Source organism: Oryzias latipes, chromosome 18 (assembly GCF_053564925.1).
Source record: "Oryzias latipes strain Hd-rR chromosome 18, Olatipes_Hd-rR_3.1".
Lineage (NCBI taxonomy): Eukaryota > Metazoa > Chordata > Actinopteri > Beloniformes > Adrianichthyidae > Oryzias > Oryzias latipes.
The window spans coordinates 32707026-32722396 of NC_136254.1; the positions used below are offsets into that span (position 1 = coordinate 32707026).

A 15371-nucleotide genomic window follows, 5' to 3' on the forward strand; every position below is an offset into this window, starting at 1 on the left:
GTGGGCGAAGGCAGGGGATCTCAAAAATCTTGCCACGGGTAAAATATAAAAGACTTGGACTCACAGAACTCCAGCCGGGCACAAACTGCAATTAATAATTTCTCTTCCACGATCTATTTTCAAACGGTTAGCACTTCCACAAATTAAAGGAGACGCCATGCATACGTCACCACCAAATCCGAGTCCCTGATTGGTCAAAGTTCAACTGGTTTGATATTCAACGCACTCTATGGTCCTGCGTTTTGGTTTTGTAAGTAGGGCCAGAAAACAGTCGTGAAAACCTATGGTCCCATATTCCAAGATGCCACCAAATTACCAAAATGCTTTGATTTTTCAGCAAATTCAACATGCAAGGTTTTGAGAATGAGTTCCAATTTTACAACAAGCGGATGATTTTTTACATCAGTCATTAGCTGCCCACGCCACGGCGTGACCTCCAAATGTCACGCCGTGGCAATCCTGTGACAGGAAGGCAGTAGCGTGATAATTGACTAAAAGGAGCCGGGGGCCATGTCATGGCTGCCCTCAGTCAGTGACCTGCACTCATCTGTGTACAGGATTGTATGGGCGTGTAACCCTTGTGCTATCTTAGATGACCCCACCCTTTCATTGACGTGTTCTCCCTACCATGACAAAGGTGGATAAAGGTGGAAAGATTTCATGTAATCCATGGACACCAGTGAAGATCACAAATCATTGAAGTAAAAAGGTTCAGAGCACTGTCTAGTGGGTCTAGATGACCCCACTCCCAACGTTAAAGTGCCTAGGATAGCACAAGGGTTATAACCTTTTGGCTGATTTTCAACTTTAATTATAAAAACATTATTTTTGGTTTTCATAGATTTAATCACAAAGATCACGATGCTTTCTTTTTTTTTAAATGTGCTTTCATTGTTAGCTAAATTTCACACTTATCAAAGTTAATTTACTAATAAAATTCCTAAACTTTTCTCACTGAAAATGGAACTGCAGCAATATATGAAAACAATCACTAGCTCAAAAAATACAAAGGCCCAAAAACGATCAACATCTGTAAATCTTTAGCGCTAGTTAAATAAATCCATTCTTGCTACATTTTTTTGTTTATTCATTGGTATTTTTATTTGTGAATTTTTTTCTTGTGTTATTCTTCAATGTTATTTCTTAAAAATATTACTACTTATGCAACTAACGAAGAATAATAGCGTCTTTAAAATAATTCAAAGTTGTGTTATGTTCTTTCATTCAAATAAAAAATGTTTTATAATATTTTAAAGGGGGTGAGACCATTACACCTGACAACTGCCTTGAACTAAAACCTGCCGTTTACCATTCATGTTGAGTTTTAAAAGCAACTACAATTTCTTATTGTTTGGACATTGAGGAGGATGTTGGTATGTAGGTTTTTTGTTTGCGTTTTTTTCCTTTAATATACATTTGTGTTTTAATTTCCAAATCATTCTTTCATTTATTAGAATTTGAATTCTTTAAGCTTCAAATATTTTCCTAATCTTTAATTAATAAACTCTGAGCCAAAGGAACTTGGTTTATTTCGTCATTTGGTTCTAAAGTTATTATTTATGTAGGCGCCAAATGAGAGAAAATGGCCGCGCGTTTCTTCTTGTCATTACGGTGACGCTTCGTCCCACGTGTCCGGAAGTAGTTCCGGCTCTTCTACGTCGCTTGCTGACAGAAACCGTCCGCGGGAGCGGTAGCGGAGCTGCGGAGACACTTCAGCCCGGCTGCTGACGCAGGAGGGCCGGCGGGGCAGCTGAGCCATGGGCCTCCTGGCGAGGCTGCGGAAGGAGTGGTTCATCGTCGGCATCGTGCTGGTCATCCTGTCGGCCAAACTACAACCCAGCTTCGGAGTTAAAGGAGGTTAGTACTTCCAGCAAAACTTTACGTCTCATTTCAGCTCCAAACTCTTTTCTACATACTTTATCTCAACTTTGGCTCAGGAGGACTATTAATTTGACGATGCGGAAAAACTCATCAAAACGTCCCGCAGACTTTCCTCATCCCTCACCTGTCTCCCTCCCTCCCTCATGACACGTTGCATTCAGGCATTAATGTCAACACTCTTGAACGCGCCTTGAGCGGCCCCGTCCACACTGAAAACTGTGCTTAAATGTTGAGTGGAAAAGAAAACATTAGTTCCTCTGGGCGGTCATTTCCTGGTCCATGACATGTCCTGATCCATGACATGTCCGTCACACCGTGAACGCACCATGTGGATCAGGTGATGCCTTCAGGTGCCTCGGCATTCCTCAGATTCCCTCTGAAGAAGTTCTGCTGACTGAAGGTCTGTCTGAGCAGCTTCCTGTCCACACTTTGACCAACTTTAGTTGTTTTGTTCGTATCTGTTGGAATCGTCTCCAAAAACTCCGTCAGTTATTGATAAGTCGTTCTATCTGGGGCATTTTTCCTACTTTTGTTACCATTTGTTTCATCTTTGTCCTTTTCTGCTCATTTGTCGGATATGATCATATTTGTTGTGTTCTGTCTCCTTAAGATTGAAATTCCCCGTAGATGACTTTAGTCGTAAAACTTAGTTGAGGTTGTAACTTCGTCCAAAAGTCAAAACTGTGACTTCCTCCTTTAATAGAGTGTAAAAAAAAAAAACCAAATACAAGTATTTGGAGGCAGGTCGGGTCTCTAAGTAACCACTAGGCTACAGACTCAGAATTGTGTAACAACAAAAAGAGGTGCGTGGCCTCTTTTTGTAATATTGAAGTTCCTCATTAATGTTGCTTGAACATTCCAAATGGGGATAAGTCTACGCTTACGCCACCATCGGCAATGTTCACTTCCACCGGGTGTTCTTAGCTTCTGTGGTCAAAACTGTTGATTTGTAGCTACGCGAGTTTTCACGACTATTTTGGGGCTCCACGTACAAAACAGTGCGGCCCTTGAACGCATGTTGTAAGTTAAACCGGTTGAACTTTGACCAATCAGGGATTCGGTCGGACGTATGGGTAGCGTCACTTTACCTCCCGGATGTTCCAACCATTGGAAAAATGATGGAGGAGAAATTATCCGACACAGAGCTGTAAAAGAAAAAGCTTGAAGTAAGATTTACCACGTTTGCACCGCTACAACATTTTGCACCAAACACCTTCCAACTGTAGGTGGCGCCCGTTCACTAGTAAACAGAAAAGTAATAAGAACAAGCCCCTCCCTGCTTGTCCAGTGTGAACACGAGGCATACATACATGTGTATGTAGCCTGAGGATTCAGAACTTTACTGGTGTCTCAAAACACTCTGGATGTTTCTTTGCAGATCATGTTGAGACTAAACCAGGACTACTTTGAGACACAAATGAGAATAGAACATTTAGGGTTCAAAGTTTTTCTCAAGTTTTGCAGCGAGTTTGGGAAACATTTGTCCTTGTTGATCACTTGTACACAGTTGAAGCTCTTTCCTCTCGTGTTGAAGTTTTAAGTCATCTGGTAGTTTTTGAAGGAAGCTATTGAGATATATTTGAGACAGTTTTGAGACAAACTTTAAAGCCCAGATTCTTAAAACTTTTGATTTCTTTTCTTATATGTTCAGAAATATCTTGAACTACGTCATGTTTTTGGGTACCAAAGAATCTGTTTGACGTGAGCCCTGTAACGTTTAGTAGAGACAGGCGTCTACTGGAAACCGGCCGCTACCGGAAGATATTTTCTTTGTCCAGAAGAGGAAATTATCTAATCTGTGACGCAGCTACTGAAATGGGGGGAGTCAAAGTCTCTCTGCTCCGCCCATTTCTGATCGTCCACTTGCAGACAAATAAATCCATAAAACGCCTTTGTTTCCCTCGTCTGAGCTGGAATGTGTAAGCTAGTGGGAGGGAGTGTAAACAAAGGAATGCTGGGAAATCGGCAGAGGGTGACTTCCTTGCCAACAGTCCCGCCCACAACTCGGAAGCTAATTTCTAAAAAACTCCTGCCGCTTTGCAGAAACTATGTCTGAGAAAACAGCAGTTATTTTTAAATATTTGGCTGAAAACGTCATAATCTTAGTGAAAAGATCACTGGGAACACTTTGACCATAAATGAAATACGGCTGGACTGGGACTTTGAGGAACCGTTGCCATAGTAACGTGACTCCTGCTTCTGTCAGGTCCATTGAGGCCAGAGGTCACCATCGCCTACATCGCCGTCTCCATCATCTTCTTCAACAGCGGCCTGTCCCTGAAGACGGAGGTCAGTAGCACCCCCCCCCCCTCCCCTTCGGTGCGTTCAGGCGCGCCTGGGAAAAGTGAGCGGCAGTTTGTGTGCGTCTCTCTCTCTGCAGGAGCTGACCTCGGCGCTTCTGCACGTGCGCCTCCACCTGTTCGTCCAGTCCTTCACCCTCATCTTCTTCCCGCTCGCCGTCTGGCTGCTGCTCCAGCTGCTGCAGCTGTCCTCCATCGACCAATGGCTGCTCAGAGGGTGAGGCTCCGGCGTGAAGGTGGTCAGGTGACTTCAGGTGTGAAGGCCGAGGCCAACGTGAGGCCGGTCAGGCGAGAATTCAGGTGGGAAGGTGGAGGAAGGAGGACGTCACATGATGGAGGCAGAAACCCCTTTTCCTGAAATTCAGGACAAACTCTGTGAAACAAACTGCTGCCCCCCCCATTTAAGACCGGCAGACAGCAGAGCCTGTTATGTCATCTCTGGAGGCGGAGCTAACCGCTGCAGACTGAAACCAGAGCCTTCAGCAACATCTGACACCTTTAAATTCCACTTCAGGAGCTGACATGACAGAAGTCTGTTTAATAGGATGAAGAGGCGATGAAGAGGCGGGGTCAGCAGGATCAAAGCCTCCGTCCGTCATTTCCTTCCATCCCGTTTATACTGGAGACATCTAAATATTAAGATTCAAAGTTTCATTTTTAAAAAGCGGCTTTATCTTTTATTCGACAAATAAAACTTTACTAAAGAAACATTTCAAAAATGCAAAATGTGAGATTACATAAAGGAAGAAACAGAAAAATATGGAAGCACAAAGCTCCACAGAACGTTGTGAAACGACATCCAAATGTTTGTCATTTTACCCAAATCACACGGATTCAGAACATTTTAAAGCTGTTAAAGGCTGAAATGTTCATAAACGTGTGAAAACGAGCAAACAAAACTAAAAATCCCAAAGAAAAGGATCAAAATCACAAATTACTGCTGGAAATATCTGCAGAAAAAGATGAAAATTCAAGTAGAAAATTAGAAACGACTCAAATCTTTTCAATTGCTTTAAAATCTGAGGTTTAAAAAGTGGAAAAGCAAACTAACGGTGTTAATATGTGAGGGAAATAAACGCTTAACTTTATGTGAACCAGAGACTCTAATGAAAAATCTGATAAATGTTTTATTGTTAAACTACAATAAAATGAATTTATGATATAAATATTTACATTTTCCAAGAAAATAAACCTTGTTAGAATTTGACTAACAAACTTAACATTTCAGCTATTTCATTTTTTTATTAGAAAAAATTTTTTTAAATTGTACATTTGCCAAATGTAACCTATTTTAGATTTTTCTAATGTTTTATTGGTAAACTTGACAAGATTTCAACTTTTATCCTTTTTTTATCCCAAATGTTACCAGAAAACTTGAAACATTTTCTGCTGTTTCATTTTTTTTACTTTTCAATCTTGTACTTAAATGTTATAAAGTTATTTGTTAAACTCAACAAGATTGTTGCAGCAAAATGACAGAAAATCCTAAAGTCAGAGCAGCAGAAGAAGAAAAAATATGGATTTATATGTTTTTGCCTTTTCTGGCCAGAAATGACAGAAAATCCTCCCTGTAATCTGTAATCCCTGCTGTTAGTCTGGGATTATTATTGGAATTATGGCTTTATCAGTAAACTCAGGTGCCTTTATTCTGAAATCTGTGTGTGGCTCCGCCCCCTGATGACGAAACGCCTCACAAACGGGAAAAGTTTCTCCTGGATGGTCGGGATCGACCTGCTGGACCAGAATCACAGAGACCGCAGAACAGGAAGGCTTTAATGTTCCCGCAAAAATAAAAGCCTGAAATTCACATTTAAATCTACTTCCATGTTTTCCATTGAATCCATCAAACTCAACCTCTGATGAAAAACAGTTTCAGCTTTTGTTCGTTTGTTTGTTTGTTTGTTTGTTAAACCCAAACGGGTAAATAAAGAGTGATCTCCTGGGTTTAAAAAAATTCCATCTTTCTGATTGATCCTGATTGATTCCATAAATCTGTTCAATGTTTTTCCTTTGAATTCTTAACAAAAAAAAACAGCTTTTCAGTTTGTTTAAAGTAAGAATCAATACTTTTATAAAGTTGGAATCGTTTTTATGGAAACAAAACTAGAATTAAAAAATAAAATCAATCCATTCAGTATTTTAGCAGTAAACTTTTCCTCCTTAGCCTTTGGGCTGTCATGGGTCCAGATGACCCCATTCTTAACGTTGGGAATGGGGGTCATTTAGACCCAAGACGGCACAAGGGTTAGAAAAGGAAACTCTGTAAAGTTAGTGATACTCGGACTGATGATCTGCAGGTTTCTGCAGCTTCTGCATCGCTGCAGCTCATCCTCCTGTTGTTGTTGCCTAGGTTACAGACGGTGAGTTGCATGCCTCCTCCGGTCTCCTCCGCCGTCATCCTCACCAAAGCTGTCGGAGGCAACGAGGTGACGCACACACACACACACGTACACACACACACACACACTGATGCGTCAACAGGTCGTCGACCTTCGGTGTTTGTTTCCATGATGGCTGACACTTCTCCGTGTGCCCAGGCTGCTGCCATCTTCAACTCGGCCTTTGGAAGCTTCCTGGTAAGACGCCGGTCCCGTCTGGACCCGATGAGACCCGGTTCTGAAGGCAGCGGTCTGACATGAGTGTGTTGTGTCCTGCAGGGCATCGTGGTGACTCCAGTGCTGCTGCTGCTGTTTGTGAGTCACAAAGCAAACGTCTCTGAGCAGAGAACACTGTCATCTGCATACATGCGGTCACCAATGATGACCGTCATTCATCCATCATTAGCAGAACATTTGAACCTCAGGAACATTTGAGTGGAAGGACGCTCTTCTTCGTTTGGAGGTTACTAGTAAATTAGAAAACATGATCACTCCAACCTTTTTAACATTTCACAGTAAGCTTCACAAAATGTTATTTCATTTTTTTACGGGTAAAAATATTTTTACGCCTTTTTTTGTAAACTTTGCGTAAACTTTACATATTTTATCTGTTTCTAACCTTTGAAGATGTTACTAGTGAGCTTAACATTATTTACTCAAACTTTTATTTATTTTTATTTATAGGTGAACTTCACAAAAATGTCAGTTATTTCATTTATTTCTCTCAAACGTTTTACAATTTTTCACAAGAGGTTTGTGAATTTACCGCTATTTCAAAGTTTTTTAAAGTAAAATGGACTCGAATTGTGTTATTTCAATTTTTACTAGTAAACTTTAAAGAAAAAATGACCAGTGAACTTAAAAAAAAAGTTTAGTAATTTCTATTTTCACTTGTTAATCTGTCTATAGTGTTACTAGCAAACTTGAAGAAAATCTTTTTTCAGTTGTTAACCTTTTTAAAATTTTCCTAGTAAACTTGACAGAATTTCAGCTTTTTTACAGGTACATTTCAAGGTGTGTGTGAAATGTCAGCCTCAGGCTTGAACTGTAGATGTTTTTCCAAAGCAAACCAGGTGATTTAGAAAAGGAGGAGCATGTAGGAGGAAGCTAATAACCTGGAGGGTCGATGGCTCCTCTCCTCCTGGACTTTAGTTCATTTCCTCCATCAAAATAAAGAAAAAACTCCCTCACAGTTTCTTCTTGAATCCCCCCCAGCTCGGCTCTTCGTCCTCCGTTCCCTTCAGCTCCATCTTCTCCCAGCTCTTCATGACCGTGGTGGTTCCTCTGATCCTGGGTCAGGTGGGAAGCTCTTCCACGCTGGGCGTCGGCTCTGTCGGGAGCCCTCGGCTCACCTCCTCCTCCGTCTGCTTCCAGGTCTGTCGAGGCTTCCTCAGGGACTTCTTGGAGCGACGAAAGCCTCCTTTCGGCGCCATCAGTAGCGCCGTTCTTCTCATGATCATCTACACCACCTTCTGCGACACCTTCAGCAACCCCAACATCGAGCTGGACGCCGTCAGCCTGCTGCTGGTCGTCTTCATCAGTCAGTTCCCGTCATTCAGTAAACTCGAGAAACGTGGCAAAAGCTAAAACCTGAGAGAGTGGTCCATGAAAAAAGGACTAAAGTGTCTGTTCCTCAAAGAAAATGAGGATTAAACGGCTTATTGGGTTCAATCCTAAACTGGTGTTTTGTTTCTGCAGTTTTCTCCATTCAGATCAGCTTCATGCTCCTCACGTTCAGCATGTCCACCAGGTGAGTCTGAGCTTCATCCTTTAGCAGATCATCCAAACAGAAAGCATTGTTGTCGACCGGCAGAAGTGATTATGCATCCATGTTTTAGTGGCTATGTTGAGATGCCAAAAAGAAGCTGCAGATTAACCAGCAATCTTAAAAATGCTGTAATGACTGCTTTAAAGAAAGTTTGTAAAGCAGTGAGTCAGAGCAAAGTTAAAGGAGGTCAAATAAAACCCCATTAATGTCATCGCTACATGCTAAAGAGTTTGGTAGTTATATAATAATGCTAAAGCACGATGCTAAAATATTGTTAATTGTAGCTTAATGCTAAATTAACTTAAAATGATATAAGCAAGCTAAATTTGGCAATTTACTGATTAGTGTCCTTTTATTTTTAGACGCAAAAAAACTAAACGTCAGAGTAAACATGATGAGCAGAAAGGGGTGCTTGAAAAAAAGAGTGGTTGGAAGAAAAACCGTAACATCTAAATGGAAAACTAGCTTTAATTTATTAAAACCCACAACAAACACCAAAAAACAACTAGCTTAATGCTAAATTAACTCAAAATTGTGTAAGAAAGCAAAAAAGAAGGCTAAACAACTTTAAACTTGGTTATTTAACAGCGAAATGCTAAACTATCTAAAGAGGGTATACAACAGAAGTTAAGGCACAAACACAAAAGGAGTTCATACAAATGTACAGTTGGTTTTGTGAGTGCATAGTATTTACCGTAACTATACCAAAGGTGACATCCTGTCAAGACAAATGACAAAAGAAACTAGCTAGCTTAATGCAAATTTTTTAACCTACAAATTAGGTTTATGTTGCAGAAATAAATGCTAAAATAGCTGAAAATGGATAAAAAATGTTGTACGATGCTAACACGCTAAACGAATTTTGATATAATAAAATGCTTATTGTTATGCTACATGCTAGCTTGGTTAAGGAAATTGTTTGTCCGTTAAGAGTTCCAAACAAATTATGAATAATGATGAAAAAAATTATATACTCTAAGATCTTCTGTTGATGCTAAACCGACTAAAAAGAAGAAATCAATCATAGTAAAGCCAAATAAAGCTGAACAATGGTAAAATATCCTAAGCTAGCTGCACAAAAGTCACCAAATGTAATGAAAAAATTATCTGATAAGAAATCTAAAATAAAGTTCTGAATATTTCATTACAAAAAGGTGGAATGAAGGAGCAAAGGTGGTTCCTAATGCTCAAAAGGAGGCCCTTGGACAGATGGTGGTCTTAACTTCCTGTTTATAAAAAATAAAAGTTTTTTACAGTTGATCACATGTTTTGCAGTTGACCATATGTTTTTATACTTTCGCAGCTGTATTTATTTAATATTTATTTATTTAATATTAATCTCATTTTTGATAATAATTTTCATAATAATTTTAATCATAATTTTTAATAATTTAACATGAATGTAATTTTTGATGTTATATTATATCGATTATTTTTGAGTGTTGTTTTTGCTGCCACAGATATATGAATTTTCCCATTGTGGGATTTATAGTCATCTATCTATCTATCCATCTATTTATTCCCCTCAGGTCACGCTCAGGATTCAGTCCAGCAGACACAGTCGCCATCATGTTCTGCTCCACGCACAAGTCCCTCACTCTGGGTAAGAAAAGTTAGGAACGCAGCGTAAATGTAGGTTTTCAACTACACGTCAGCGTTGTATGAGACAGGATGGATGGATTTGGTAAACAGGTGTTTCAAAAGAACTGTTAGTCCAGAACAAATTGTGGATTAAAAGTTTAAAGATGCTTGTTCTTGTCAGTCCTGATTATATTGCGTGTTTGTTTCTGTCTTTAGGAATCCCGATGTTAAAGATCGTCTTCGAGGGCTACGAGCACCTTTCTCTAATTTCAGTCCCCCTTCTGATCTACCATCCGGCCCAGATCCTGCTGGGTTCGGTTCTGGTGCCGACCATCCGCAACTGGATGACGAGCCAGCAGAAGGTACGCAGCGGGTCTCGCCTGCTCTGACTTCACCAAACGGAAAGCCTCCTCCTGAGGTGACGGCAGCTGACGACACTAACCTCTCCCCGATTTCTCCCCCCTGACAGTCTAGTCTGTTGTTGCGTTAGGGAACACTTCTGTGGGCCCAGAGTGAGTAAGAACCCAAACATGTGGAGTCTTTTCATTCAATCTGGTTTTAATTAAAGATTAGTTTATGAATCCGTGACGAGGCTTCTCTCCCTGTAATGATTTACCCATTTAATTATCTGTATGGAAAGCAAAAGGGTTCAATATTGCAAACTGAAAGAGTAATGTTTGAGATATGGACAATTATATCTGTTATTATGTACAAACTTATGGACAGAAATTTGGCAGAATTCCTTCAAAATAAAGTTACATAAAACTTTTTCTGAAAATAATGTTTTACCAGAATACTTTCCTTAAAACTATATTAAAGTTTTCGTTTAGGACAGGGGTGCTCATTACATTGATTGCGATCGACCGGTCGATCTTCAAAGACACTTTTTCACTCCATAGAGCCACCAAATCAAAGACAATTAAAAATAGTTAAATTAATTATATATAAATTTTTCATTTAGAATGTCGTTTTTCTAATTGAGTAAATTTTTTATCTTGAGGTAAAATGTTACATTTTTGGTAACCAACCAAATAAACAGTTTTTGAATTTTAATAAAAATATATGAAACATATTTTTAACACCTTTTTTTTGCAATATCGGACACTTTTCCACTCCATACAGCCTCCAGATCAAAGAGATTGAAAGGTTTCATCCTTAAAAAAAGTTTACAATGGGAGCACAGGACTCAACCGACGATGCGTTCACAAACGTGGTTGTTCTCAGTGATGGAATCATCTTTGGGTTTGGTTGGTAATCTAATCTTCTGTTAAACGACCAGCAGGATCACGGTGGTGGGTTCACTTCCTGCTGCTCCGACTCTCCTTCCTGATCGTTTGCGCTCTCGTCTCCAGGTGGGGAAGTCAACAAACCTGCAGCCCGTCTGATGGAGGCGCCACCTTCAGCCATGTGACCACGGAGGGAGGAGTCTGCAGCCAGGAGTGCCTTAATCAATCGATCAAGCGAGACCTCGGCGGTGGAGGGAAACCCCGCCCACAGTTTGCCTCGATGCAGCGACAGACTCACGTTTGTGTCATTCCTACGCTTTTGTATTTAAAGAAAGTTGTTTTTATTTTTGTATGCTGAACACTGAAGAATTCCTGGGAAAAAGGAACTTTTTTTTTTAAACGGGGGAGGTTGCTATGGAAACCGCCTACAGGAATCCAAAAGGGTCAACTTTATGGGATCATTCTGTTATTTCCTACTTTCTTCTACTCTGGTTTTTCCAGCTTTCACTGCCAGATGAAACCTTTGTTTGACTCTTTGCTGAATTTTCTACTCCGTTCTATAAAAAATACCAACAGTTTTGCCGCCTTTATTTACATACGAGGAATCTCAGCCAAATGAAGCTGAAACTCAGGTGACATCAGGTGAATTATACGTTCATTTCTGTATTTCCTTGTGTTACTTTAATTTGGACCTGTAGGGGGGGCTAACTGAATACAAATTGTCAAGTTTTTGAAGGTTTAGATCCAATTTTGGGAGCAATAATTTAAAGAAATTACCATATTTTCTTTGATTTTTTTTAAGTTTCTGTGCTAAATACATTGTAAAGTATTTATTTGACACACAGAATAAAATGAATTTGTTTAAATTTTATTTATTTTTACAGTTTGATTTTTAGTCTGTTGGCCACTTTTAATTGCTGGTATGCAGGACAGAAAATTAAAAGAAAAATAAGCAGATATATGAAAATAAAGTTGTAAATTTTTGGTTAAAAAAACTAAATTTTACGAGAATAAAGTCATAAATTTAAGGTAAGTTGTAATTTTACATGGAAAAAGTCCGTTTTTTGAAAATGAATTGTTACATTTAGGTTTTAAAATGTTTCAAAAATACGACTGACCATTAGTTGTTTAATTTATGATGCAGACGAATTAGAGAAACAGGATGAACCATCTCGCTGAATCTGCTTTATGTTTTTCTAAAAGTTCAACCTTCATTTCATGAATTTATAGCCTAATTTAAAAAAAAAAGACTTTTGTAAAAGTGACTTCAATCATAAATTTATCATTTTATTTTCATAAAGTTAAAAAGATATTCGAATAATTTACAACATATATGTATATATAAAAATCTTTTTTTGTGGCCCTCATACTTAGATGTCCAGAATGAGGCAAAAATGCTCATTTGAATTTATCACCCTCACAAAACAGTTAGCATGTTAAAGTTAGCATTGCTAAAATTAAAGCTAATAGTATTGCTAATATTAGCATTGCTAATATTAACACGCTAATGTTGGGAGCGTTAGTATCGTTAATAGTAGCAGTGATAGCATTGCTAATATTAAAGCTAATAGTATGAATAATTTTAGCATTGCTAATCTTAGTTTTGTTAGCATTGCTAATACTAGCATTGCTATTGTTGGTATTGTTAGCATTGCTAATAGTATTGCTAATACTAGCATTGCTAATGTTGGTATTGTTAGCACTGCTAATATTAATACTCGGCAGCCGTCCGTCTGGAGAGACGATGGTGTAGCTCCTTCTGGATCTACCTGCACCGCCAGGATTGGCTGTGCAGTCCTATTCTGGAATGGTAGTCCCTCATAGGTGCTGCTGCTTCCTCCTGGTTCTTGTCTGGGCAGCATTCTTGTTCCGCTTGGCCTCTGCGTCTGTTGTACCCTGCCTGACGGCGAGTCTCCAGATAGGGCAATCATCTGCTTGACTCTCCCATGAGTTGGGGTCGATAGAGCACCGCCTCATGTCCTTTTTGCAGACGTCTTTGAAGCGCAGTTTTGGACGTCCTCTTGTTCTTTGGCCTTTAACCAGCTCACCACAGAGGAGGTCTTTGGGAATGCGGCCTGTGTCCATTCTCATGCCATAGCCCGGCCACCTCAGACGTCTCTCACTGAGGGCTGTGTGCATGCTGCTCATGTTGGCTCGTTCCAGCAACTCTGTGTTTGGGACCCTGTCCTGCCACTTGATCTGCAGCACGCGGCACAAGCACCTGATGTGAAAGGGGTGGAGCTTCTTCTTCTCATGCCTCACGTAGGCGGTAATACATTGCTAATGTTGGGATCGTCAGCATTGCCAATATTAACACTAATAGCATTGCTAATGTTAGGATTGCTAATATTAGCACTGTTAGCATTGATCATGTTAGCATTGCTAACATGCGACAGCAATATTCAAACTTAAAAAAATGTCTGAGTCTTTCACACAAATGTTTTAGGATTTGTTTTTCATTTTTGTCAGATGTTACTTCACCGTTTTTACTCTTTTATATCCTATTCTACGTCCTAACTCGATTCTTACACTCACCCGCAGCATCTGCTCTCACATTTCTGTTCTCATCTATGGAGATGGATCATATCGACCTTATTTTCTTTACCGTTTTCTTAAATCACTTCATAACTTCTAATTGTTTTACTGCAGAAGTGAAGGTAGCTGAATTTCCTCTCCTGTCGTGTCTTTTCCGCTCTGGGTTTGCTGTCAGAACTGGACACGGAACAAACCAAACGAAAGGAGTTTGCAGCTTCTGAACTCTGCGGCGGCAGATGGCTCTTCTGTCACATCGTTTGGAGAAAGTCATGCTTGTGAACGCCGCCTGTTTCTGTGAGGCTTTGTGTGTCGATGAAACACAGCCATGCTGTGTGTCGACAACAAATGGAACAAAGCGACACTCAGACGTACTCAGATAATGTACTTTAATGTACATCACATTTATGGGACTTCCAGATGTTAATGAAATGTCTAAAAACCTCAGATGTGATGTTTGCAGTCAATTTTAGCTCCTAAATATTCATTCATTCATCTTCTTCTGTTTTTTCCCTTTCGGGGTCACGGGGCTGCTGGAGCCTATCCCAGCCACTTGTGGGGGAAGGCAGGGGACATCCTGGACAGGTCGCCAGTCTGTCGCGGGGCCACATATCACAGATACATTAACTCTCACACTTGGTGACAATTTAGAGTTGCCAATTGACCTATGAACCATGTTTTTGGACGGTGGGAGGAAGTCGGAGTCCCCGGAGAGAACCCTCCCATGCATGGGGAGAACATGCAAACTCCACACAGAAAGGTCCCCCAGCCGGGACTTGAACCAGGGGCCTTCTTGCTGTGAGGCAAGAGTGCTATCCACTTCAGTTTTGTGACCTCCAGTGACCCCAATATTTGAAATCCACAAACAAATCTGCAATCTTTTCTATAAGACATAGATGGTAACAATTATAATTTGTTGTGTTATTTGTTGTGTTTTTGCTACAACAGTATTGGGTCAAAAGTTTTGCATCTTTCACTAAGTGTTCAGGAAAAATCACCTTATTTCCACACGGTCTCTAATGTGGTTTATTACAAAGAATGAAGGAACACATTTTGAATTATTTCAATATAGCAAGTAGTTATTTAAAAGAAAAAGAAATAATAGTCATTTACAGTTAGTTATTCTAACTGTAAAAGTTTGAAAATTAGCTAAACTTTTCCCGCCAAAAGTGTTCACGGAGGAAGCCATTTTGAAATTACCCCCAAAAAACTTCAACTGCCTCTAGTGGAATAATGTTGGGCAGAAGGCAGGGCAGAAATCCTGAACTAAGTTCTATCCGATGACTTTTTAGGGAAAGTTTGACCCATGCTGATGAGATGGAGGTCTCAGAAAAACATGATATATGATGTAGATGGTTATAAAGGGTTGAACCCGTGAAATACACCCTTTATTGCTGATTGGATTACAGAGCTTTTATTTTTGAAATTCCTGCGGTTTCTCTTGACTGAGGCCCATGAAGTCTGAGATTTAAATGTGATTGATCTTAGTGAAGCAGTCAGATGATGGGATTCATTAGACATGAAAACAATGGTTTCCATCTCAGAATCGTCTTAGTGGAGCCACAGAGTCACATTTTTTTCAGAAATGAAAATCTATTTATAAAGTTTTGTCTCTGTGTTCCATAGAGAGCCTAAATTTATGACAGAACAACAAAAAATGTCTAAAATGTGTCTTAAATGACTACCATTAAAAAGGAATCAACTC

The 15371-nt window shown here is 39.7% G+C and overlaps 1 protein-coding gene across 2 annotated transcripts; it reads left to right on the plus strand.

Moving 5' to 3' along the window:
• Nucleotides 1-1552: 1552 nt before the first annotated feature.
• Nucleotides 1553-12005, plus strand: slc10a7 (solute carrier family 10 member 7). 2 transcript variants are annotated; one of them, XM_078935839.1, is made up of 13 exons: nt 1553-1857; nt 4088-4170; nt 4262-4398; nt 6532-6607; nt 6719-6757; nt 6839-6874; nt 7775-7858; nt 7934-8099; nt 8258-8309; nt 9857-9930; nt 10125-10270; nt 10378-10420; nt 11261-12005. In XM_078935839.1, exons 1-12 carry the CDS (start codon nt 1758-1760, stop codon nt 10396-10398), a joined length of 1014 nt encoding a protein of 337 aa, XP_078791965.1. In that variant the 5' UTR covers nt 1553-1757; the 3' UTR covers nt 10399-10420; nt 11261-12005. The 2 variants fall into 2 exon arrangements, with proteins under 2 accessions (XP_078791965.1, XP_004079654.1); XM_004079606.5 differs by lacking the exon at nt 10378-10420.
• The last annotated feature ends 3366 nt before the right edge of the window (nt 12006-15371 follow it).

Bases quoted from the DNA above. Each gene is read 5' to 3' on its own strand.
- slc10a7 (XM_004079606.5), top strand. From the start codon at position 1,758: ATGGGCCTCCTGGCGAGGCTGCGGAAGGAGTGGTTCATCGTCGGCATC. The intron at 6,608-6,718 runs GTGACGCACACA...CCGTGTGCCCAG, and splicing joins AAGCTGTCGGAGGCAACGAG to GCTGCTGCCATCTTCAACTC. The intron at 9,931-10,124 runs GTAAGAAAAGTT...TTCTGTCTTTAG, and splicing joins GCACAAGTCCCTCACTCTGG to GAATCCCGATGTTAAAGATC.